Genomic DNA, 27,125 nt, shown 5'->3' with positions numbered 1-27,125 from the left:
CTTTGGACTTCCCTGGGATACCAGTAAGGCAAAAAAGAGAAACGTAATATTAATGGCAAAACATGGATGACTGACATTTTGTTAGCTTTGATTAAAGTTACATCATCTGCTCACACCAAACTGTTATTGTCACACAGTTCACCTCAAACCAGCAGATTTTTTGGGGCTTTTTGGTTATGGTATTGGATTGGTGCATTGACTGCATATTCGCCCGTAATAATCGTAAACAGCTTTAGATTTGATGAAATGAGGATTGTTATTGGAACAACTTGGAAAGTTTAGGACGATGGAAGTAAATAATGGAAAAATGTGGAAGTAAAGTTCTTCCATATTGAATTTGAACTCAAATGAATTTCATTTGGTTCACAACACACGCTCCAGGAAACAAAAAAATAGACACGTTGTTTTTCCAGAAACGACAGCTCACCCTAATTTAACGTCAGAAGCCCCGCCGTCTTTAAATCATCGACTTTTTTCCAGTGATTAAAGAACAGTGACAGTGTGGTGAAACCCTGTCATTGTGTTAGTTCTCTTCATTTTCTTGGAAACAAAAAACTCTCCTTAATTGGTTTTTGGTTTCTCTAACTGAAGTATATCTTAATATTTTATTCTTTTGATAAATAAAACCCTGAAGTACTTTATATCAGTTTGCGATGCAGTCCTAACCCTTACTCTCTGCATTTTTCTGACTGTTTCTACTCTGACATCCAAAATAGGCAAAAGTGCCAGAAAAATAGTTCTGAACGTGTCTGATGCTCTTCAAACTGTGACTTTTGTTATTTAAAGCTGGCAGAGCTCTTGGTTTCTGAAGATTGAAATGGAAGTGATTACCTCAGGCCAGCCCTTTCTGTGGGATGGTTGAGCGAAAGCTGATTTAGTTGGCAGCTAGTCTGCAGCTTTCAAGGATATTCAGCACTGTGATGATGACCACTGGGGCCGGGATAAGAAGGCCTTTGTTGGAGTACAGCAGCAAGTCAGCGTGCTGTCGTCAGAGGTCTGATTGGAAAGAAGGTCTCCTATTTATAGTGTTAGAATAACAGCAGAGGCCTCATACCTGGCACCTCTTACCTTAAATGTCTCGTCTTTCACACACTTTAATATGAGACAAAGATGGAATCGTAGTTTCCAGATTCTGTCTACCTCCAAATGTCATTTTGTCTACGTTCAGTTAAGTGGAATAACTCGGTTAATTGGTTGTAATGGTTCAGAAGCTTCATGTTATTTTTTTTTATTTCTGCATTTCTAGGTCAACTATGGTGCTCCATACTTGTGGTTTGTATTTTGTCAAAACATACCAATCCCAGTAGAGGAAGGAAATCTAATCATGTGTCCTTGAATTTTTATTTATGTTTGAAATGGAAACCAAACTGAATTACACTGAGTGTTTCCTGAGAACCGCAACATTGTGGTCAGTAGTATTTCTGGATCCTGGAACTGTAATGACCATTTTTCCCAGTTCCAACATTAGACTGGTTTAAACACTGGATAATGAGTTATCCACATCTTAAGTAGTTGGATTGGCTCTGATTTTGGCAAACAAAATGGCAACATAATAAATCAATTTTTGTATTTCCAATTTTAGCTGTGGGGTTGATTTCCAGGACAGCACGCCAGCTAAATTACTTTTTTTGGTGGGGGAATTAGCTAATATAGGCTCATTAAACAAATTAGTTTTTGTTCTGCTCGAAAGCTAAAGGAAACCCCGCTTGGTGTAGATATAGTGTTTAGCCTGTTGACCTTTAATTAGCCATCGTGTGACTGAGGAGCAACCTGCGTGATGCAGCCCATCAGCTGTGGAGGGGGTCTATGGTGGGGTCGTGAATGAGCAGAAACAAGCTACACTCTCTGCTGAACATAAGAAACAAGCATGAATAAAACATCCTTGTTACTCTTTTAATGAAGTCTCACCCATGGGGTGCAATAATGAAATATTAATGCTGCTGCTGCTGCAGAAGTTGCTAACCAGTGGGAATGATTGGTAATACTTGAAAAACCAGTATTAGCAGATTGATTGTAGGAGGTTGTAGGATAAACTGAAACCCATCAAACAAATTGAGAAATATGAGTTCATGTTTCCTCTGGATGGGTTTATGGGTGTAGGTATGTAGGCAGCTGTTCAGAATTAAGATGCAACAACAGTCTCTTCTTCGAAAACAGCATAAACTCAACATTATTTTGGACACATCTTGTGTTAAAAAGTTTGATTTTAGTCAACTAACTAGCTTTGAGCACATGATAACAAAAAGCAAGCAGTCTTTTTCAGTGCACAAAAAGCAAACCATTGAAGTCCTCTAACCCACCACAACATTCAAGCTTTATTTTAACGGTCAAGCTCAAATTACAATTGACAGATTTGCTCAGAAGAAATCGTATTTGATTAAAGAGCTGTTTTTTTCCCCAGTAAGCGGAATCGATTTCAACTATATTTGTTGCCATTTTCCTGTCATCTTTTCCATGGATGGAGCGAGGGAAGTATCCAGCTATGTAGGAAGGCGATGCCACATTCATGAAGCCGTCAAAAAGCTATGTTTGGTCAGTGTTTTTCTACAATGTCTACAGAGCTCAAGCACATGTTCAGAACTTTTTGAATCGCCTTTATTAAGGCTGTTTATTCCTCTGCAACTAAAAGTTTTGTGCATTTGCAAAGAGGTAATCTGTGGAGGCAGAAATCTATAATCAGGAGAAGTATAATCGTGAAAAATACAAACCAAAATTGCTTTGTATTCCCAAATCTAGAGGAAAAAATAAGTGTTGTGCAACAGTTGCATGTGCCAATTTATTCATTTTTTGCAATATTTGCGTTGGGACTAAGCTGCACAAATTAAAAAAAAGTCAGGATCAGGCCCCTACATTTCCTAAAGTCTTGACCTTCGTGAGTCACAGATCTCTTTAGGGTCCCGAGCCGGAGCTGTTATGTGCTCTGCTGCTTTGAAGCGGGAGGATCACTGATGCAGAAAGAGGTGCCTTTGAGGAGATTTGCAGCACTTCCTTATCTCTCTATGTTAAAGAATAAAGCTTGGACCCCTCTCTGCCACTGACTGTCACCCAGGGAACAGGCTGCTGGGAGATTTGTGCCAGACGCTACCTCTGAAAGCACAGCCGCATCAGTGGGACAAGGAGCTCTCATCTCCACTGTAGGGCTGTATGCGTTGACTGTGTGTGAGTGTGTGTCAGCGCTCTTTGATGTCAGGCGGTGCAGAGTGTCCCCCAGGTGTTCGACACAACTCTAGGGTTGCGTATTGAGAAATCCTCCTCCCTGTCATCCACACTTACATGCTAGCTTTTTACACCCTCCTCTCTCTGAGGTGCAGTTAGTGTCCACACACAACTTTTATTCAGGGACTCTGCAGGTTCTGGAAAAGTCTGAAACCCTGTTCTACTCTTCCATTTCCACATAAGTAGCATTGAAAGCATATTTTCTTGCTGAGGATTTGCATTTGGAATGAAATATATAACATCACATATGCAGAATCCAGTGGTCTTTGATCCTGTATTTCTCATCTCTTAACTACCAAACCCTAGACACCATGCTTTTTTGGTTACAGCTTAACAAAGAAATACAAAAAATCCCTCTCTCTGCTGTTTTCTAATACTGGCCCCCAAACCAGCCCGACAAGACCAGTAGACATGAGAGTTTACAGATCATTTATTTAAAGACATTTTAATGTTCTCAGAAGAATTCAGTCTCATTTCATGGCTCAGCAGTCATGTGAGGGATTAGGGTTAGGCCCAGTAAATGAGGCTGGTTTGTCGTGTCAGAGGTGATTTGCACTCTTATCAGTGGTGGAGCTGCAGATCTACCGGACCCCTAAGCTGACAGCCTTAATCAAAGGGGAAAGCCAATAATGGTGACCACTTTAGTTAGCGTCTGAGGGTATTGTCTCAGTGTGCGGCGCATAATGAGCGACTGTATACAGAAGCTGTCCTGGAAGTATCCCCCGTCATTATGTGTGTCATTGTCTCATTTGTATTGTGAGAGCATTGTGTGGCTCTGTTTGTCACAAAGAGAAGGACAGGAAACTAACTTGTTTGTCTCTCTGTCGTCTCTGTCGTCTGTCAATATCCTCTGTCAAATTCTTTGTCATCACAAAATTAAGTTGCAGACTTTACAGTAAACAATCTAATTAAGACTGTTCTAAAGCATGTAATTGTGACCCCCCCAAGGTTGGAAGTATGGACGATGTAGTCCACAACGAAGTAGCCGTGGGTTTGAATCCCAGCTTGGCCCTTTGCTGCACGTCGTCCCAGAACTTTCTCCTCCCAACATTTCCTTTCTCTCTTCAGCTTTTCTATCTAAAAAAGGCAAAAAGGCCCAGAAAAAAATATAGAATATAGAATGAAAATATGATATGAACGAACAGAAACTGGACTTTCCTTCGATAGTTTTGTGCTTCAAGTGGCCTGGTTCAATTTCCAATTCAGTAATCGAGTGAAAAAGTTTATAAAAAAGACAACTAGAGGGATGGGAATGGGATGCCGTTTTAAAAAGATGCTAAGAAGGACGACGCTTACTATCTTAATTTGAGCAGGTTATGTACCTCATCTTCACTAGATATGTAGAAGGTCATTACTTTGGTCTGGGGGTCTTTGGTAAGTTCAAGAACCAGTATAATAACCAGTTCAATATATTTCCCAAGTTTTAGGTAGTTATAATATCTGAGTTTGAAACAGTTCAACATGTAGACAGACATATTTCTTAGGAGAAGTAAAAACTTGACTCACTGATGGAACTTAAGGGAAAGTAAAGAGATAACTAAAATCAGTGTGATTTATCCTCTGGGGAGAATGAACGTCTGTGAAACAGTTCAAGGCAGTGTGGCTTTTGATAAAAATGTAGTTCTGGTCTAAAGAGATGAACTGACCAACCTCCCAACGCTGCATCCCAAGAGCAACACTACCAGGGCTTAAAATAGAAAGTACTAAGAGCTGACATTGAATGTCTGGTTAGGTTCGTCATCTTGTGTACTTTGTTGTTATTGAATTATTCATCAGCTTATGATCAGAGATATTTTACGTTTGTTCAGTTCAACAAAGAGGTTTTGTCGTAGTTTCTATATTCCTTCATATAAGATGTGGACAACATTTTGGTATTGGCACTAAAATGTATTTTCTTGGCACTCATTTAGATTTTTTTACCCAGTCCTGCTGTGACTATTGGCAAACCACAGAACTTCAGTTTCTGGAGAGATATAGATACGCATGTAGGAAAGGAAAAGAAAAACAACAGGAAGCAACGAAACACATTATAGAACAAAACGAGGACTTGACCTCTAGCTTTTAACCATTTGATTGCTTATTTTAACAATGACATAATGATAGAACAATGTTAAATGTGGCAGGATATTTTCAACAAATCTCTCCAGTTAAATATTTATAGGCACCTTGAATTGTGTATGTGTTTGTGGTTGAACTGGGAAAAGTCTGTCCCTCCGCCCTCTTCTATCGTTACCCCTCTGACAGGCCATTTAGGGTCTTGTTGCCAGTAACAGGCTTGATCCTGTCAACACATCCAAATATTCAGGAGTGCTGTGTTTTTTTTTTTTCTGAATGAATTAGCTCAGTATCATCTGGACCCAGACGGCAGACAGTCACAAATGTATGCACACACACTCACAAACACACACACTCGCACACATCAGCAGGCAGGCAGCAGTTTTGGTTGTCAGGGTCCATAGATCATGGGTCATGTGTGTTTGTGCTAAAGTCTGTGCTGCATAAAGTCACAACAGGAACAGATAAGAACGGTCCCAGGTTGGCTTTGGAAGCTAAATCCCCGGCAGCCCCCCGGTGCTAATCGGATTAGCTGAAAAGTTAGCAGCACGGCCCCAAAGAGACACAACATTTTTTACACTGACTTCTGTGACATATTTTGTTCTCCAGCCTCCATAATCTGCTTCTTGTCTCAGAGCTTTCTCACGTCATCTTTATCACAATAAACAACAACTTGAGTACACGATGAACTGTTTTTAACCTTTAGTTCAGGGATGGAAAAAGCATCTTTTTGGCTGTGTGGTGGGTGCAGTTTGTGTGTGTATGTGTGTATATGTGTGAGGGGGGATGTGGTCCACCCAGGTGGGGGAACAATGGCGTGCCCGTTTTCTTGAAAGGAATGGTTGGCTGCGCATAGTCTCAAGAAAGGAGGGAGGGGAAAGAAAGAAAAAAAAATGAGTTGTGAAATGATTGGTAGTGAGACGGTGGGGAGACGGGGGGATGATGGGGGAGCAGCCGGCTGAATGGGGGCAGCAGGGTGGCAACTGGACCCTTAAAGCTCCTTTCATGCTTGGTCTGTTTCAGCCAACGCGGAAAACACATACGAGGACACTGAGATTCAGCCTGTTGCTAAACGTTTTTCCTTTATTTTTTTAAGAACCTTTGAATTTTCAAAAACAAAGAACATGGTTCCCCCAGTTTTTTCTTTATGCATGTGCAACTTTTACGTTACTTGAACCCCCAAATTGATGTTTTTCTACTTAAGTCTGTTCTTGTGTGGCCTCAACTGATATCAATGCACACAATGAATTTGCTTTAAGACAATAATGTTTTTGTCTTCTTTGAATTTTCTTTTAGTGTTTTGTAAAGTTTCTGTGTTGTTTAGTGGTAGATTGGTAGATTCATTGGTAATTTCCATACATTGAAGAGTGCCCTATCTGTTTAGCATTGGACCTCTATGACAACAGGCTCACAATGGTCACTGCATTTCTACTTTCCACTGGTTCATACCTCTAATCCACTGCATTTCAAATGTTAATATTGTTCTTTTTATTCCACCAAGTTTTTCTCAAAACTTGGGAACCAAACCATTAAAAATATTTTTTTAGGATAAAATATGTCTTTTCATGTGACCAACCCCACCACTATCTTTTGTCTGCAAAAAAACTATAGAAAAATAACGCATGCCTAAGACTTGGGTGTTGATAGTTAGGATTATACTGCAAGAAATCTATGATTAAAGAGGCAGCAGTCTCTGTTCTGCACTTCTACACGAAAGCCCTGCAGAAAAATGTAGAAATTCAAAAGCCAAGTTTAAGCACGGGCAGTTGAGATAAGAAACGTTGGTAAATTAGTCAACGCCAACTGACGGTGTAAAAGGGAGAGAAGAGGAGGGGAAGTATCCTTCACCATCTTGCATAACAACCTCAAACCAGAAAAGAGTCTTTTTCATGCCGTCTTGTTTCTCTTTGTCACTCTGCGAGCGGGGCCCTCTCTGACAGCAGCCAAGTCCAACATGGCTGAAAAAGCTCTTGGCTCTCTGAATCAACAGCCCAGTGTCAAACTGGCTAGCCTTCTCATGCCTGCATTCCCCCAACGATGTCTAGGGAACTGGTTTTCTGGCCAAGAAGTGGTTTTGTGGCTAGAGTCAGCCAGGCAGAAGGAGGATGAAAATGATGCCATGTGGACAAGAAGCCTTTTCTTCTTTGTTCCCTTAACATGGCAGACTGGTTCCAGGTTGGCAGGGAGGACAGTCAGTCATCTGCCAAACACAATGCACTTACGTAGAATTGAATTAGGTTTAAGGGTCAGTATTACAATTAGATTCAAGTAAGAGAGAACACATTCACAGTGAAATGCCAATTTTATGTTGGATAGTTTGTCTTTGAACCTTTCAATAATAAAATGGTTCTATCTCCCACTAACCCCAGAGAGCATGAATTTTAATTGATGTGCTTGTCTTTGTTTTTCAGTGTGGGCCAAGGTGGAGGTGACTATGCAGGAGAGTGTTGAGGTTTACCTGGATGACTCGGCGCAGATCCCCTGCCACTACAGCTTCACCGACAACAACGAGCCCAGCTTTGTCATGATCCAGTGGTTTGTGGTGAGTACTGCTGGACCTGCTGTGAAAGCTGACACTGCCAGTCAGGAACTAACAGACCACACATGTAAGGAGAAGGGCTTTGTACATGAGGTTAGTCATTTGAATGATGGTCAGGGAGCCAAGAGCCCAGTTCAGAGTTGTAGTTTCAGCTTGTTGTGATCCCTTCATTATTGTTACGAGATGAATTCAGGATACATTTTAAAAGTACGAATAGTCATTTTAGAAAAGAATATGAGCTAAATGCTCGCCAATAAGTACTAAAACTTTAATCTTGCAGAGTATTAGAAAATAACATGAACACGCTCTTTTTTTAAGGTTAAATGGTTATAAGATATAGTCAAGTCAAGTTCAAGTTAAGCTTTCTTTATTGTCATTTCAACCATATACACACGAGATGAAATGTGTTCTTCCACGATCGTGATACTATGTAAGACATTTGAGAATCAAGAGGTATACACATCAAGCTAAATGTAAAGCAAGAGAAACAGATAAAAAGGTCACATATTTTCCTCCTTTTCAACAACTTTAAATACGTATAAAAGGTCCCCAAAACATATCTGTGAAGTTTCTTGTTCTAAATCCACTCTGACCCTGTATTTGATCATGTCTATAAACCCCTCTATTTCAGCCCTGTTCAGAACAGGCTGTTTCTGTGTCTGTAGCTTTAAATGCAAATGAGCGGTGTCTGACCACGCCCCCTCTCTGGAAGTGGATGTTGCTTGGGACTTCTTGCACCATGCCCTATTGTTTAAGATAATCTCCGAAAGGCCTGTTTGAGCACACATTTTCTGAAAAGTGGGGAAAGTGAAACACATAGAGGATGAACTTCTCTCATAATTGGGGGGTTTGTAGACAGGTTACTGACCCATATTAGTGTTAGAAAACCATTAAACTGTCAGAGGTAGTGTATAAAACAGAACAGCATTGGCTTAAAATGAACATACCATCTACCCATTGTCTATAATGCTTCTCCTGTTCAGGGTGAGGGTGGGCTGGAGCTGATCCCAATGTCAGTGGGCAAGGGTACATGTTGCAAGTAAACAGCGGGGTGATGAATGTAGAGTACATCAACCAACTCACTCACATGGAGACACTCATGAGCAATTTAGAGGAAAGTGGGACATGGGACTGTGGGAGGAAGCCAGAGCACGAGGAAGGAACCTCGAGAAAATGCAAACTTCAAACAGAAAGGTTCCTGTCAGGCCATCGATTCATCCCCAATATACAAATATTATTTAAAAAATGTACCCAGAATAAAGTCACAGACAATATTAAACACAAAAGTGGCCAGTTGACGAAACACTAGCTGGTAGATATTGTGTTTTTTCAGTCGACCATATGTTTTCCTTATATACTGTATGTGTTACAGTGCCAGGGTTTCCAGCAGCATATTCCAATGGAGGAGTAATAAGTTCCTCGAATGACTTCATAAGGAGTTATACTTTTATGAAATATTATATTATGCTTTAGGGAAAGCAAGCAGAGGCATTACATCATGCAGCTGCTGCCACGTATTTAAAGAGTGAGTCGCTTATTTCAACAGTCAATCTAGACACCGCTGTAATGGCTCAGTTAAACAAGACCAAGACCCAAAAGCTCCAGTTTCAGACTCAGAAGATGGAGTGAAAAAGGTTTCTTGGTAAGAGGAGGCAGTCAAAAGTTGGTCAAAGGAAAGCATCTGGCAAAGAAATCAAAATGAGTCAAAACTAGCAGGTAAAAGTTCAAGGGTCAAATCGAGGCAGGTTTAAAAGAAGGATGACTAGAAAGCTTTGGGAAGGAGGGTTTAATAGGTAGGTTGAAATGAGCAGAAGGACTGTAAGGCGTGGGAATCTGGTAAATCAATAAATAGCTGTCTAACACCATGACAACTGTGCTGACAATGAAAAATTGTATGAAGATCAGTCTTATTTAGCTCAGCATAAGAACGGGATAGATGGAAAGCACTGGTACTTTGTCTGGCTGGAGTTATTTAGAGCAGCATGTCTGTGGAAAAAAAAAAAAACTTCTGAGATTTTACAAGTTGGTAAAATAAGACAAATGGCCCACTCAGTCACAGCCATGTTGGGATGAGGGAGGAAAGACTCAGCGCTGCTCAGCCCGTCAGACTCAAAGCTGATGTTGGCTCCTTCATTTCCTGCTTCACTCACATTTTATCCATCATTCCATCATAAGCAAGTAACAAAAGTTTTTACTGATTCTTGTGATACAAAGTATCAGAGTTGATCAAAAAGTAAATTATTTCTTGATTTATTTATTTTTGTTCTGCAGAGAGCTAAAACAAGCAGCTCACGGGTTCGGATTTTCTACCTCGGTGGCAATGAGCGGATGGCAGACAACGACACTGAGTACACCGGTCGCATCAACGTGACTTCAGACCAGCACGGGACTCGACTCACCATCCTAAACGTCCAGCTCTCAGATCAGAGGGAGTTCTTCTGCCAAGTTAACGGTATGGCTGCCGGGAACGCTGAGGGCAAGACCCACCTCAGAGTGTTTGGTAAGTAAGCCCCCCCCAAAAAAAAATCACAAAAAAGGTCAAGTCTTGATAATGTTAATAAAATTTGTCTTTAATGTTATTGTAAATGACTGAAGTGTTTATTTTCCTGGTCCAGCTCCTCCAGAGCCTCCAGTGATGGAGGGGGTCCTGACTGGAATATCTGTGACCAATGAGGTGCCTTCAAAGGTGGGTTCACTTCAAATCGTTCACAGACATCATGAAATACTGTTAACTGTTGGATTACCATGTTAAGAACAATTCAGTTGCAGACTTTTCCCTTTTACTTACAGCTGCACTGACAACATTTAAAAATCTAAAAGCCAATGTCACTGTCCCTCCAGATTGCATCATGCGAGGCTCAGAACGGTTTCCCTAAACCCAACATCACCTGGTACAGGAACAACATTCCACTGATACCTGAAGCAGGACGTAAGTGTAAACAGTAGTCTTTGTTTCTGTCTCTCTTTGTAATCCTGTATAGGGCTGGGCATATAATTCATGCATGACACAATAATTTAAAGGCTTTATATGTGATTTTTTGATCCAGCAGATGTCGCCCTTGAGCACCAGCATGAAACCAAAACAACTTGCGCTGCATTGTTGTGTTAGCATGCTAATGCTAGCGATCTTTATTATGCTCGTATCTTCACACTGCATGTAAATTTACCTGAAATGAGCGTGATCTAGAAACACAGTTAAGCAGTGAGTACAGTATGTTATTCTTCTTTTCTCTAGTCCCTCGATTAAACAACTTTTATACTTGAGGGGAGGAGTCAGCCGGCCGTCCCGGCGATGTAAACAAACTGAAGATAGGACTCTGAAAACTCTGAAAACATCACAGACAGTGGGACTCGGGTGTTACACCCATTGTAGACAGTCATGATTCACAGAGTTATTTTCAGAGGATATACTTGATTTCTACATTTAAGTGTGAAAAATCGCATATGAAGACTTTAATGAAATCAGTCCATCTATCTAAGAAGGTCTGCCATGTTACACTAACGCATCATTGTTTTGACCTATTTTATAATAATAATAAAGTGAAGTTTTTTCAACATAAAAAGGTTACTAGTATCCCCTCTAGAAGCTTGATTTTTGGGCTGCCAATGGATGTTTTGTTGGTTGGTCCACAATCACACATCACCACAAATATTGTGTATATATCCGGGAAATTTGTCACAGAGATTCAATTCCCGAGCAGGAGGAACTGAAAAAAACTAAATAATCCAACCGTCCAAAGTGTCAACCGTGCTCGACATTGCTTTCTAATATTCAGCATGTTTTTATTGTGAGGAAGATATCACCCCTATAAGGTTCATTTGGCAGATAACTTTGTCCAAAGTTCATTACATAATTTCTGCTTTGTAAGTTACACTCCTAAATTGCTTTGCTGTTTTGTGTGAGTATATCCTGATGAGTGATGTCCATTTGTGCCTTAACACTATCCCCCTCTCCATTTCTCCAGATGTAAACGTGTTGATCCTTTTCCAAGAGTTGTCCGGCTTCTACTCCCTCCAGAGCATACTGGAGTACAAGGTGGCTAAAGAGGACAAAGACGCACATTTCTCCTGTGAGGTCAGCTTCTTTGTCCCTGGAGCCATCAGGACAGTGGAGTCCAGCAGCATTAACATCACTGTTCACTGTGAGTAGCACTGAATTTGACTTCTGTCCAATAAGCCCGGCTGTTAGAGCAATCTGATGAACCACTGACAATAGCTGAAGTAGGTATCACAAATGTCTGAGGCACTTGGCAACTCGCTCCCTCTGCTTTGAGGCCAAATGGATCAGATACAGGTCAAGTTTATGATTCAGCTTTAATCCTCCTTTGTTATGCTTTTCCATTTCTGCTTGATGTTAACAATAAGATTCCAGAGCCCTGGAGCCAAAAACATTTTTACCTTGGTTCAAGACACACACATTTCCTGACGGGTTTTTTTTTTTAACAACAAAAAAACAAAAACAAACCCTTTCCCCTTCACCATGAAATGAGCTTCATTGTGCAAGTTTGTGGTGATAATGTGGCTGTCTAAAACCTACACAGTTTGTGCTGTCAGCATTATGGAAATGGTCTTTCAAAATGACTTTAGCAGCACGCTGAATGAGCCTGCCTAATTCGATTTTGTGTGTGTGTGTTTCCAGACCCCACCACCATGGTGGAGCTGTGGAAGGACTTGCCCAAGGGCCTGGTCAAAGAGGGGGATACTGTCGAGCTGCGTTGCCAGGGTGATGGCAACCCCCCGTCGCCCTTCATTTTCAACAGAGAACAAGTAAGAATGGACGGCTCTTTCTGGCGCTGAAAGTCCCCAATAGAGAAAGGGTGACACACGGGAGACATGTAGGGAATGTTTTTGATATGCAGAGCTCACAGGGCCCCATGTAGACATGAGTGTGCACACTCTGAGAAGGCTCTGTCAGCTCTGACCCTGCAGATCCAGACTGGGGTCTGAGACCGGAGGCCACATTGACAGGGCTCATGGGTAGGACTCATTCCCATGTCAGACACTCATCCATTGTATGTGTGGACAATGCAAAAACCCAGCTGACTGCCATTTTAACTTCTGCTAACTAGACAGTCACAGGCATTTCTAAAGAGGCTGTCAAACCAGGACTTAGGAGCCGAATTGTGCTGTGAAAGACTTAATTTATTTCATACAACTCCAACTTACGTTTACACTTAAGGCCATCATCAAATAATAACTTGTTTTAACTTTAAAGTGTGTTTGATACTATCGTTAAACAGCTAGGTTTGAGTAAGTTTTGCCTCCATCTCAGCACTTGTGTTTCTCATCCTAACAGATTCCAGTGTAAAATTGTTTATGCCTTTGTAGCTCAAGATTTCAGGATAGAAAGTGGTCCTTAAAATGTTGCATGAAATTATTGTAAGACATCTTTCATAGCCAAAATTATCCCCTGACTCTGACAGAAAGTCTCAGATGTCACCAGCTTTAATTAGCAAAGCGATGAATATGTGTGTTTGGAAAAATCTGTCAACCAAAGAAGGATTCTTTGGCCCATTTTTAATCTCTCTCCCAGAGGATTACATGATTCACCAGTGGGCAGGTTTTGATTAATCACCTGTTTTCTACCCACAAAGTCTATTTCTACCCAGAGAGAGACTATTCTTAGCTCTGCGACTGCCCCCATAGGACTCTTTATTGTGACAAATTTACTTTTCTCTTAGAAATACAGCCTGCCTTAAACCTCACCTGTTATAAGTTCTGTTTTTACTTTCACATGATCACAACTTGGATTAAAATAACTAACGAGAGTTGTTGTTGCAGGAGCCGGATTTGGGCCTGGAGAGCAGCGGTGATGTGTTGATCCTGTCACCAGTGACACGGGTCGACAGCGGCATCTATCAGTGTCGCCCTCTGGACGCAGACATTTACTCGGACGTCAAAGGAGAGATGCAGCTGACTGTGCACTGTGAGGAGCCATCACACACACACACAATCATATACACAAACACACATGAGCATAAAATGGCATATGTTAAAAAACAGACATGAAGATAGAAACAACAACAGAGATTCAACATGTTATTTAGTTGACTTTGAGGTGTTTTTTGATGTATTTTCACTTTGGATGGAGGCTAGATGATTTCTCTTGCCTCTCATCTTTGTGCTGGACTATACAAATCACTTCTCGATTCCATTGAAACAACTCATTTAAGATGCATACTAACCATTTTATCTGAGTTTTAGAATGAACGATTGAACTATTTCAAAGCAACCTTGTGACCCTTTGTTTCTTGTGTCTTGTTCTTGTTGCGTTCAGATTTGGACCCGGCTGTGGTGGTCCCTAAAGACTCAGAAGTCATGCTCAAAGGAGAAGACCTGACTGCTTCGTGCAACGCTCTGTCCTCCCTCAAAACACAAACTGTTTGGTACAAGGTAATTAACACACTGGATATTATTACACATCAGACTAAATTGATTTTAAATTGTGTAAGCAAAAGTAAAGAGTATATGTAACAGGAATTTTTTAAACGATGATTATTATTACGAATGGAGAACCATAAAAGAACTTCTTGTTTCTGTGAAGCTGTTTTGTGAGCAAACCACCAGTAAGTCTGGTTACAGTTAACACTGCAAACACACTGGCATGAAAAACGGTGAAGGAATTTGAAGTATGAGAGGGGATGTATAGAAGAGCAGCAGCATAAACACAAGTTACAGACTTTAACTGAAACAAGAGCACGAGTCTACAGACGTAGACACATCTTGTCAGAGCCAAAGTAAGGGTTTCTTTGAAGGCATGTTAGTGTACATTTTTGTAAATACTGTTGATGTGGTTCTGCTACTGGGGTATTAAAGAGCTCATATTCTGCCCTTTTTGGGGTTCATATATTTAATCTATGTACCTACTAAAGTATGTTCACAATAACTAAAGTTTGAAAAAAAGTGTCTGTTTTCATGAACTGCCGCTCCGGCTCGCTTCTGACTCTCTCTCTAAGGCTCTGAAGTGCCCACGTTCAGAGTCCCCACGTGTGCCAAGTCTGATCTGATTGGTCGGCCTGTCGGCTCTGCTGTAATTGGTCAGTCGCTCAGCACGGTTCTCGGAAATGTCACGCCCCAAGTTGAGCTGCTGGGCTTGCCACAACAAGCCAATGGGCTTAGATCAGTGATCTCACACTGACAAGTCGTCACACTGGCAAATTGTTTTTGAGGGGGGCTAGAACCGAGCGTTACATGCAGCTAATGCTACAGCTAACAGGAGGACGTAGGAGAAGCTGCGTTTCCGTGGACTTTGAATTTTTGCACATAGATGTGACTAAACATGCACAGGACACTTTGAAAACACACTAAAGAGCAGATAAAACCAGAAAAAGCAGAATATGGGACCTTTAATGTGAGAAGATCACTTTCAAGGTCAGGTGTGTGATCAAGGATGGGCATATGGTTTTTGACTGCTACAGCGCGATGGCTGGTTTGTCTCTGCCAGTTGGGAAATGGTTTGATTTCCTGCACTGAAGAATTATAGACGAGCTGTTTTTAAAATTGCGATCTGGTCTGGCTGCCAATCATTTGTTGATTTTCTGTACAAATGTGAGGACTCTCAAGGAAAAACAAGCAAATCAAATGTATTGAGGTAAACATGAAATGAGAATGAGGTACCTAAAAGATGTAATATTTAGCACGAGATCAGGCTAACATCTGCCAACAGCTGAGGTTGATTGGATCGTCATTAGTTTTGCAGAAACTTGAAGATTAATAAAACTGTGAGCAATGCATTTTGCTAGTTTGCTCACAATAAAATATAATAAAATAAAGTTATTTTAGTGTGCCATGTAGGTTTCATTTTTTATTTCTTTGGTATGTTCCTGCAACCGTGCACACCTGAGAATGTATAGACTGTGCACAGGGTAACCTGTTGGTCATGAATAAAACTGTATTATTCAAACTTTTTGCCTCTGGGTCCATGAATGCTTCACGTACGACACTTGAAGGGAATTCAGTTTTCAAATATTTCAATCTGGACTAAAGACTGCCATCTTTAAAGCCACACCACTAACAGATAAGGGTCCACTGATCATACTGGTTTGCCAACATGACCTGTTTCAATTCACTGATTGTACATGTGTACTATTTTAAATCTGTGTGTTTGTGTTTGTATAGAATGGGCAACAGGTTGGCAAGGGGAACACGTTGCACCTGAGGGACGCCACCTATGAAACATCTGGAGAGTATATCTGCGAGGTGACGGTTCCCTCCCTGCCTGCCCTGCACACCAGTGGCTCCGTTCACATCATCGTCCAAGGTCAGTCATGATTTCTACGACTTTATCTCACCGCTGATGCCAAGAGTAGCTTCCAAACTAAATACTTATCTAGAGTCGATTACATTAAACACATAGCTGAGGCCTCAATTCTATTGTGTAATTAAGTTAGTTTCCATCCAGATTTTTTGAGTTTGAGTGGTTTGTTGGGAATCTGAAAATAAATAAAGACAAGTATCTGTCTTTCTGTTACTTTTATACACATTTGCTAATGGACTCAAAGCATAAATAGATCAAGTTTCTCTACCGCCAAGAGCAAAAACGACCAATTGTGCCTCTTCTCTAAACAAAAAAGATTGCTCGGGGGGAGCCGGCATACAAATTTCAAGAACAGATAACATGCCCGTTACCAGAATCTGTTATTTGCAACCAGCTCCCCCTGACTGCAGCATAGTGTCAATCTGAGGCCATGACATTCATTCATGTTATCTGAAGACGGTATGTAAAGGAGCTGAGTCTGCCATGAGCTCAGTTCAGGTTATCTGGAGACGGTATGTAAATTTACAGAGCCAGCCATGAACTTTTCAACTCTGCTATGTTCGACACACGCAAATATCAAGAAGTGTGAATTCATTTTTTTCTGTTGCAGAAGAAACCGCAATTCAGGAGAAAGAGAAATGCAGAAATTTTAGGGAATGCATTTATTGCCGGGCTATTGTAGTTGGCATATTGAAAAAAGGCACATTAGCATATGGCACCTACTCCCTGGATTATGCAGATGTTTGAAATGCCAGATGTAGGGGTGCTGGTTAGCTCAGAAGTAGAGCAGGTACCCCGAGTTCTGAGAGTATCAGCCCTGGGTTAGACTCTGACCTTCAGCCCTTTGGTGCATGTTATCCCTTCTCTTTTCCCAAGTTTCCTGTCCCTCCCAAAAAGAAATAATGCAGAAAATGTGAAAATAAACTCAAAAGTCTTGTCTATGTCTATCTTAAGTATGCAGCTATATGCACATGTTTTCATATTCAGTCCTCTTCTGGGTTATGAATGGAGTCTTTAGTTGCCATCCAAGTCCTCAAATCTGATTAGCCTGAGAGCGCTGATTTGAAACACCTGCTTCTGTTAGAACGAAGACTGCTGAATCGCTGATGGTTAGAATTTAAAGAAAAAAATGCATCAGCGTTAAAAATGTGCTGTTTCTTCCCTTAAACAAATAAAAAACAATGTGGAGGGCTTTAACCTAAGACACCTGTGCAGTAAGTGTCGAGTTCATCACTAAACAAGAAATAAAACAGGATTTCTTTTGTGAATGTTTCTATTCAAAAGAAAAAAACTCTCTGCAGATGAGGGTTGATTGACTATTTGAGTAGTGTACTTATTGAGTTAATGAAGACAGAAGATAAACATGGAGGAAGTTCAAGCTGTAGTTACAGTGGGCAAATTAAGATTGTGGAAAATCCTAAGAGAAATATGTACACTTGTTTACTGTACACTCTCTGAATACTGTGTGTTTGCATGTGTCTGTCTGTTTGTCCAGGCGGTCCTCAGATGGTGGGATTGGAGCAGGAGGTGCAGCTGGAGGAGGCAGCCGGCCGGATGGTGAACCTGAGCTGTGAGGCTCAGGGTCATCCCCTGCCGAGCATCTCCTGGAACATCATCGGCAGCCAGGTATCCAGCCTCACCCGCAGCACTAACTTATCTCAGGATACGTGGGGATTTAATGCAGTTTAAACAAGATTTCAGTTTCATAGTGATGCAGAAACAAAAAAAACATATTCACTCCAGTTTTGGATTTCTTTAATTGATGGCTAACTGATTCATATTATCTTCTGGACACATTTGTTGAATAATTTACTGTAAATTCCTGCATAAACACCGATGTTCAGAGTTATTTTGCAGTTTGGAAAAGAAGATGAGACGTCAGTAAAGACGGCTTACTTAATTAAAAACCCACTTCATCTGATATTACCGTTTATGTGCTCCTGAAATGTGCATGTTTCCGTCATTTACGAGCTGTGTTTGTGTGACTCTCCACAGAACTGGCAGGAGGTGGTGATCAAGGCAAACGAGCACATGACTCACAGCGTGGTGTCGGTCAAAGTCACCTCGGACGTTAGTGCTCTGTGCAACGCTTCAAATGACATGGGCACGGAGGTCAAAGCTTTCAGCATCAAAGCCAGTAAGTCTCTCTCTCACACTTGCACTGTAACATCCTGCATCCTGTATGTTCATGGGACAGAGAGGGTTTTAAGTAGTTCTTTAACATTTGCATTAAAGGCTGCATATTTAAAAATGTTCTCTGATATCCTGAAGGGTCAGGGTAAGGTGTTTTTGGGGGCTTTATTGTAGAGATAGGATAGTGGATAGAGTCCGAAATCAGGGAGAGAGAGAGTGAGAGTGGGGAATGACATGCGGGATAGGAGCCACAGGTCAGATTTGAACCCAGGCCACCCGCTTAGAGGACTCTGTACATGGGGAGTGCACACTAACCACTAGTCCACCGGCGCCCCTTCAGGTGTAAGTTTTTAAGTGAATTTAATCCCTATGTTTCAAGGCTATGGCAAAATGTACAGAAATACCAAAAGAATATTTGGCTTCTGGTTCATTCAGGGAGCTGTGGTGAGTTTAAAGTAAGTCGGGTGTTCTGGTTTCGCCTTTGAAGCCTTAATTAATGACGATCATAAGCACGAGCTGCTCTGCCTGCTTTTCATGTCAGGAGGATTGATCAGGGAACATTTTGTAATGTCAGACTGTGCAAGCAAAAGATGAAAAATGTAAATACTTTTAAAGGAAAGGGGGTGTGTGATGGCTTTTGAATGTGAAAGTGTTTTACTTTAGTGAGTTTCCACGTAGAGAAAGCATGCACAAGTTTCCTTCATAATAATCTTTATGAAATCATGGGCAACAGTCACTGACGCATGCTGAGGTTTTGGGTTCTACCTTCTTCAGCGTGTGTCAGTGTTTATCAGGTTTGTGACATCACAGTGGTAATATTGACTCACCTCCGTCATCCTTAGTCATGCTGTCACCACACCAGGATTTTAAACTTTGACGTGATAACAGTAAAACTCAAACACTGTTTATACTACTGTTTCAATACCAGACCAACAAAGCAGAAGTCCAGGGCTGCCAATAGAAGAGGATTTTTTTGTTTGTATTTCCCAAAAATTGCAGGCAAACTCCTCCACACGGTCAATACTGCAGAAATATGTTGTCTTCAATTACCCAAATGTTGTTTGAATAATTCAGACTGCGCTGTCTCTCTTTCGCTTGGAGCAGCTTTTGGTTATAATATGACTGAAGAGCTGAAGTTTGATTAAAGCGTCTCTACTTTTCAATAATGTTCATGATAAAATAACAGAAATTGCACAGTTTTAAAATATGTGGCAATCAAAGGTACTGCAGTTTTTTTTAAAATTGACAACCTTAATCCCTAGCTCTATTTTAGCAAGTTTTGTAATGTGTTTTTTGTGGATATCCTATTAGTGTTTTTTGTAGAGACTTAAAGCAACACATTAATAAATGCATGTTTTACTGGATCAAGCTGTGTTCTCCTGCTTCTGGAGCTGTGCAGATTAATGCTAAGTCAGCAAAAAACTGTAAAAAGTATCCTCGTGAATAGTATCCTTTGAAATCACAGTTTTGCAATACAAGCCATGATGGAGAGTAGAAATCTGAGCTTTAATAGTTTGAAGTACTTTTGGGCAACCGTCAACGTCAAACGACCGAGCTGAAGAGTAAGATGCATCAACCTTTCTGTTTTGTGAAACCGATTTTTTTTTAAAGTTTTTTTCCGAAGTTTTTCTGCAGAAGACTTTTAGAGGCTTGAAATTGTGAAACTATTCAGTTGAAAGTAATCATAAATGAAAGAAGAGTCTCTTCTTTTAAACAAAAGTTTTCTTTTTTATTCCATGAATCATATCTTTATCTCTCTGGAGTCCTGACCCCTTTGGTTTGAACGTCTGCTTTAGAGGATACAAGAAGTCTGTATTGTTCCATATTCTGTCTGAAGAGGGCTTCATACTCTTTAAATCCTGTTATTCAGCTCTGCTTTACTCACACCTTAAGAATGATAAGTGAACATTTGTAATTGCTAAGGCAGCTATAATCAGATTAAATGAGAGAAGTGTGTGTGTGTGTGTATTCGGGGGCGGACTCTAAGTGTTGTTCTACTTGTCCACAGTTCCCAGACTCACCTCCACTGCTCCCTTCTCTCCCGGTAAGATCGTCGCTCTGCCGCCTCCTGTTTTCAAAGTCGCCTCTTTTTTACTTTTCGCTTCCACTCACAGCCGCTCTTCTGTCTCGCTGTTCATGCTTTACACTAAGTTCTGCCTGTGACAATGAAGGGTTGGAGGACTGTATACATTATTTATGATTTCTATACAGGGACTTCACACCAGGACTGTCTTTGGTCTGCTGGCGGATCTGTGGGATGGCCTGTGGGCACATTAAATATTCTGTTTGAAAAATCACAACACCAGTAAATTCAAGCACGCTAACAGTTCTAATGATTCTTGTGTGAAATAAAAACATTGTTTGTATATTTCAGATTCTTTAAACAAACGTACATAAAGAAGAGAACAGTCTTAGTTTTACAGTCTTTTTCCAGACCGTCTCGTGTTTTATTGTGGATTTTTCCCCACCAGTGAGGTATGGAGAGGGGGCTTGATTATGGGGCAATTTTCTGACTCCATCGGAGCAGTCACTTCATACCGTTAAAATCTTCACATGCCCACAGGGAGCACAACGGCAAATAATGAGTCTTTCAGACAATTAAAAAAACGACAGTAATTAAAAAGGAAAGTTTTCTAAAAATATCTAGAGTGGAGTGCTTACAAATCGCTCGTACTCCTAATTGTTTACCGAGATGATTATGAGCCATATTTAAACACTCGTGCAGCCTTTTGGAGTAGAAGCTTCCTAAACTTGTTTACTACAAGGAGATGGAGATCTAATTAAAGAATGAATAGCAACCCTGTGTTGTGACACTCAGACCTATAAAATGAATGGCGCCGTTTCACATACAATGCACATTCTGTACAGTCGAAAGCCTTTATTGGATAAATCACTGCAGGAAAAGCAAATAAAACCCAGAAATTTAGTTATTAAAGGTCACATATTATGCAACATAGACTTGCATACACTTACATGTTGTTCTAAATTTAATATATGTCTCTAGTCGGTCTACAAACCCCCAAACTATGAGAAAAGTCCATCCTCTTTGTCTTTAGCCTGCTCCACTTTTCAGAAAATGTGTGCTCAAACAGGCCGTTTGGAGATTTTCCCTTCATGACATCACAAAGGGCAGTAGCCCCTCCCCCAGGTGGGTGACACTCCCACAGCTAGGTGTTTGTTCTGCCTTCCCACTGTAAACAATAGGACATGGAGCGAGAAAGCCAAAGCCTTCCAATCCTTCAAAAGGGGCGTGGTCAGACACAGCTCATTTACATATTGTTTAGTTTATTTGCACATTTTTTGAAAGAAGAATCAAACAGAAAATAAAAAATAAAATAAAAATAAAACACATGTGCAGGACATACAGTATGTAGACAATATAACACAATTTAAAGGTACAGACACAGAAACAGCCTGTTCTGAGCAGCGCTGAAATAGAGGGGTTTATAGACATGATCAAATACAGGATCAGAGTGGATTTAGAAACTTCACACACATGTTTTGAGGAGCTCTGAGACTTATTTAAACTGGTTGAAGAGGAGGAGAATATGTGCCCTTTAAGAATACAATAGAGGGACCCCAAACAGGTAATGTTAATACACAGATGAAGAGAAGTGTCAACTACGGGAGCATCATCAACTGTGTTTCCTTTTTCCTTTTCTTGAAGAACAGAGAAGGAAAAACTGGGTAATGTTATCTAGAGAAGTCAAGTTATTAAAGCTATAGGTCACAGATGCTGCACAAAATAAATGACATTGTTCTGCGGCCTTGGAAGTGTAATTACACTGAATTAAAATAGATGTAATTTCACGCTTTGCTTATCATTCTTATGCATATTAAAATTGAAGCTGCTTGATAACAATAATGCAATTTGTTGTTTAGAAAAAGACGTTTCCTTATTCTTATTTTCAAACGGCTCCTTTAGTCATTTAGTAATTCATGTCTTCAAAGTTTGGGACGGATTCAAGAAGACAGTGTTTGAAATCAAAGAATGAGAGGGGGAGATCGTCTGACTTTTAGTTCCCAGTAAAGCTTCAAATAAGAGGAGAGAGACCTTAATCCTGAAGGGTCTTCTGGTGCCAGGTTTCTCCAACATTTCATCAAAAAATCAAGTATAAAGTGGTTCAGGATTAAATTCAGAGAAACCGTGCCTTTAAGAGGATAAATAAAAGTATGTGTTACATGACAAAGGCAGCAAAGTGCACTACTGAGTTTGTGTTGGCGGTGATATTTCGAGGTAGTATTTCAAACAGACACGGACCCCTGCTCCGTTTATGTGACCTCCATGTAATGACATCAGTAATACTACATACTCTACCACATGGACCTTACTATTAACCCTATTCCCATAATGTAAAGACGGAAACTTTTCTGTTTGACCTTTCCTGCATGTTGCAACACCTGAACTTCCCTCGTCCTTCAAACCTCACCTCACTGCTGTCATTATTGGCTGCCTTCAGTATTAAACACCACTGTCCTCATTTAACAGATGAGGAGCACAACTAGACACTCACCTGTGATTTCTCTCTCTCTGTAGCTGAAGGCAGTGGGGTGATCATCGTGGTGATCATTCTGTGTCTGCTGCTGCTCGCCATCCTCGGCAGCGTCCTCTACTTCCTGCACAAGAAGGGGAAGATCCCCTGTGGACGCTCAGGGAAACAGGAGATGTGAGTACTGCTTATGCTGACTCTGAAAATCTACCCGAGGGGGGGTTGGGGGGGTTGGGGGGTGTCCTTCCATTAGATTCTCTTGATATCCATTCTCACAATATCAAGGGAACACCTGGAAGGAATTTCTTCAAAAGGAGTACGAACATCACGTTGGAGTCGGGGTCGATCTGATTAGATTTTTGTAGTCAAAAGGTCAAAGGGCAAGGTCACTTTACAAAGTTTTGTGAGCTAACAAAACATGTTTTTAGTGTCACAATCCAGACTCAGTGAGCTGGACAAAGAGGGCGACCACACGGTTTTATAGTCATTTAAAAAGTTTATGGAAAATTAAGGCAAAAACATGTCTGTAAATCTGTGGGGTCTGTAATGAGGAATGTGTGTGATGGGTTGTGGAGGCAGAACAAAGACAAACCAGAAGGTGGTGATGGCCAGAGAGCGAGAGAGCCTGCTCAGGTGCATGAAATCAAATTAACTAATTCATCTTTTTTCTTTTTTTTTTTTTTAAATGAAGTGGCAAAGAAAGGCGAGGGATGTTGGAAAGTTTTGAGAGACGGTCTTACACGTTGCAGGTTTTTGGTCTTTTCATGGGATTTGTTTGCCATTACAAATTGATTCTCCCCTCCGTTTCCGATTTAATAAAGATGGGAATGTGACTGCTGGCTTTTTTTCTTCTGAAGACCCCACGCTGTAGTGAGGAGGTTACATTTCAAACTATTCACGGCGCTCCTCGTTTGTTGATGCAGAAATGTTTAAAACAAAAGCTTAAATGCGAGACTAGTAACAAAAAGGGAGTAATGTTTAACTTTTTGCTTATTTCAAAAGATGAATGTAGTTGGCTTAAACATTTACCTGTTTCTTCTTGTGTTCAAATCCCACTCCCTTTTATTTTGTCTGCAGCTCCAAAGAGAAGACCACCAAAGATGACATTGTTGTGGAGATGAAGAGCAACACAAAGACGGAGGATACTGTCCTGCTAAAGGCTGTCAACGGGGACAAAAAGGGCCCCAACGAGCAGGTAACCATCGGCCTGAATGAATATAATGCTTTTGTTACCGACATAAAGGAAGCGCCTTTAAAAAAAAAAACCTCACTGCTGCCCCCTAGAGGCTGCAGATGACTGCACACACCACAGTTTGTTCTCCTCATGTTGACCACTTATGGGGGATTCACATGAAATAAGACAGACAGTGAAAATGTTTCATTAATGTCTGTAAGAAGATGCAGAGTTTTCTCTCTTTCATGCTCAACATCACCACAGAAGCTGTTTTAATGCGGATGTGTTGGATTCGGGTTAATAGCCGTGGCTTTTTCATCAAATATTTAATAGCCGTAAATAAACCCTCACTAGCTGCCTGCATGCTGAAAAAACACTTTCTGATGAAATGAGGATCAGACAGGAGCTGAGATAAGTGTTTGTGATTTAAAGGGATACACCCATGTTTTTTCAATAGTCGCTCCACAGCTTTATGGTTTTTGTCTTGGCTTCAAATGTGGCTTAAATAGAAGAAATTAAGCAGCTAATATTAAAGACTGATACAAGCAGATCTCAGGTTTTAAAACACCAACACAGAGACATGACAGTCGCCCTAGTTTGGCCATTTTTCATGATGATACATGTAATCTGTTTCAAGACGAGGAAAACCTTCAACACTAAAGGAGGTTTATTTGAAAAAAAAAAAAAGAATGTGATAATGAGAAGAAAAATTAACCCCAATACAGTTTTTATTAATTAAAACATGATCTAAAGAGACTAATGGCTGGAACCATTTTTATTTCTGCTGTATAAATGGGTTTATGGGGCTTTTGCTGCCAGCCTCTGGTGGCCACTTTAGGAACTGCACCTTTTTGCACTTCTGCAATAGCTTCACTTTTGAACAGCGGAGGTTGCAGCTTTGTTGGCACCTTAAATCACACTATGTAGACAGTATGTGTGTGTGATGTAGAAGTGAAGCTGGTGTTTAACTCTGATGTCCTCGTCTGTCTCCGCAGTAAAGCTGTGATGTTGTGCAGCAGGAGGACGCACACACGAAGCCGGCGGTCAGTGTGTGTGTGTGTGCACGTTGGAGCAGAGGAGACAACAAACAGAGGCTCCCACTGATCTGAGACCTGCAGCCTGGACATTCCCCCGTCATGCTTTGTTCTGAGCAGTATTTAGTAGATTTACACACACACACACACACACACACACACACACACACACACACACACACACACACACACACACACACACACACTTCTTTGTACAGATGTGTATTTTCTTTTGGATGAATGTTTTCCTCCTTGAACATTCGTTTTCTCCATTTGTTTTGTATGATTTCCTCAAACTGTGTTCAGCTCTTTCTCGGCTGTGGTTCAGTGTGCGTCTTTGATGATGTCACGTACGCATCGTCTGCTTTGGTTTTTTTGTTTTTCTATGAAAGTGTACATATTATATATATTTTGTTATTTAAGATATTTTGGCACTCAGATTCTCAGTCGATTGGTAGCGTCTGGGTCATGTGCATGTTGATCCGTGTTCATGGGTCCAGGTGAGTTTCGGGACAGGAAATGATGTCAGAGACCAAACGCTGGCTGCTCCTCTGTGGCAGCTCTTTACTGACACACTGAGGGAGGGCTCGTCCGTGTGTTTGCTTCAGTTTGATTATGATTGATATTAAAAATTTGCCAAAAATCAGTGATGGACAAAGTCTCGTCAATCAGACACACTGTCGGCCTTCTTCTGCAAACTGCTGTCAAGCCCTTGTACTGTTTGTAAATACATTTAGTGTACAGACCTGCTGGAGGTGGCCTTGGACTGTTTCTGAGGGTGAAAAGGTCAAAAGTTAGTGATCTGCTGTGCCTGTTTTGGAGGATGTATCATACACTGAATTTCTTTTTTGTTTCATTGGTTTGCTCTTTGTGTGTGTTTTTTTGTGTGTGTGTTTCCACTGAGAGCTAAGTTGAGATGAAGGACGGTTCCAGTGTTTCTGCATGTTTCTGTGTTGGATAACGTTCACACAGCAGCTGACCAGTCTGTGATATCGATGTTTTATACCCTCTGCACTGCAGATCAACAGCATCATCTGACTTTACTAAAGTAATCTACCAGCAAACATTTTAGGTTTCATTTCAAAGTCGGATCATTTTTCTTTCAGTCCGCTCTGCATTACCACCAAACGACCACAAATCTCCGACCTTAATAAAAGCAGAAATGGACGTGAAGCGGATATTGAACTCCAGAAAGTCTCCGGTTTCAAGGAAATGAGCGTAAAGCAATAACTGTGGAAGATAACTCCTCAGAGTTTGACATGTATTATTTAACATTCAGCATACAGAGAAAAACATCAGAAATCTGGTTTTGAAAGAAAGACTTCTTGGACAACCTTTGAAAAAAAAAAACAGAAAAGCTGTTCACCATTTAATGTTTGTTTTTGAGGTATTTGTAAATTAAATATTAAAAATCAGATATATTTAAAAAGAAAATGACAAAAAAGTTTGTATGATGCTGCTGCCTGAACAGAGTGCAAATAAAAAGCAATAAAGGCCAAAAAGAGAGATTAGTTAAAGGAATACTTTTTTAAAATCTTTTTTCATATTTTAAATACATAAAACACAAACACATTTATGTTTTTTGTAATTTTACAAAACAAAACAAGAATGCTAAATGTCCACTGTCGTTACTCCCAAAAAGATGAATCTCATCAGAAAACAGAAGAGAGGCACAGACTGGTCAGGTGACGTGATTCATAGTGAACCAGCTGAAACATGCAGACTCACCGCTGCGCTCCTTTAAAGGCCCGTGTTGTGAATACGATGTACTGATTGCTCACTGTGTAGTTTATCGTGTAAAGATTGTTTTTGTTTCTGAGAGCGTTACGTTGCCCAGAAGACTTGCAGCATTAACAAAGTAGTGACACTTTTCCTGCTTTCTTTTTTGTTTCCACTGAACCTTTGAGAAGTGAAAGTTGTAGAAATATCCAGGTACAGGACGTCCTCAGGCTAAAAGTTTGCGTACATTTAGTGCGATGCTTTTATTTTGGTTTAGAAAAGCTGAAAGCGATAGAAACATTTCTGATTTGATACTTCAAATGAAACGTTTTTGGTTTTTAAATATTTTCACCAGTTGGAAACCTAGTTTGAAACTTCACATCGCAGTTTTGTTCTTTTTTTTTTGGTGTAAATTAAGTACTGTACATGTGATTCTTTGATGCTTGCGTTTTTTTATATATTTTTTTGCAAAAAATAATGCCAAATAAAAAGGTTTCATTTCAAGAGA

General features: G+C 40.5%; 1 protein-coding gene across 1 annotated transcript in view; it reads left to right on the top strand.

Moving 5' to 3' along the window:
- mcama (melanoma cell adhesion molecule a) overlaps positions 1 to 27,125 on the top strand; it is a 51,529-nt gene extending 24,404 nt beyond the window's left edge. Inside the window, exons 2-16 of the mRNA XM_020640567.3 lie at positions 7,683 to 7,813; positions 10,082 to 10,310; positions 10,426 to 10,496; positions 10,652 to 10,739; positions 11,776 to 11,952; positions 12,450 to 12,577; positions 13,592 to 13,736; positions 14,088 to 14,203; positions 15,929 to 16,070; positions 17,563 to 17,693; positions 18,063 to 18,204; positions 20,209 to 20,244; positions 22,738 to 22,867; positions 23,768 to 23,885; positions 24,860 to 27,125. Coding sequence (XP_020496223.1) covers positions 7,683 to 7,813; positions 10,082 to 10,310; positions 10,426 to 10,496; positions 10,652 to 10,739; positions 11,776 to 11,952; positions 12,450 to 12,577; positions 13,592 to 13,736; positions 14,088 to 14,203; positions 15,929 to 16,070; positions 17,563 to 17,693; positions 18,063 to 18,204; positions 20,209 to 20,244; positions 22,738 to 22,867; positions 23,768 to 23,885; positions 24,860 to 24,862 — 1,787 coding nt within the window. The 3' untranslated portion in view covers positions 24,863 to 27,125. The remainder of the gene's footprint in view (positions 1 to 7,682; positions 7,814 to 10,081; positions 10,311 to 10,425; positions 10,497 to 10,651; positions 10,740 to 11,775; positions 11,953 to 12,449; positions 12,578 to 13,591; positions 13,737 to 14,087; positions 14,204 to 15,928; positions 16,071 to 17,562; positions 17,694 to 18,062; positions 18,205 to 20,208; positions 20,245 to 22,737; positions 22,868 to 23,767; positions 23,886 to 24,859) is intronic.

This window comes from Labrus bergylta, chromosome 14 (assembly GCF_963930695.1).
Source record: "Labrus bergylta chromosome 14, fLabBer1.1, whole genome shotgun sequence".
Lineage (NCBI taxonomy): Eukaryota > Metazoa > Chordata > Actinopteri > Labriformes > Labridae > Labrus > Labrus bergylta.
The sequence above is the reverse complement of the archived record's forward strand: the minus strand, read 5'-3'. Positions and strand labels throughout refer to the sequence as shown.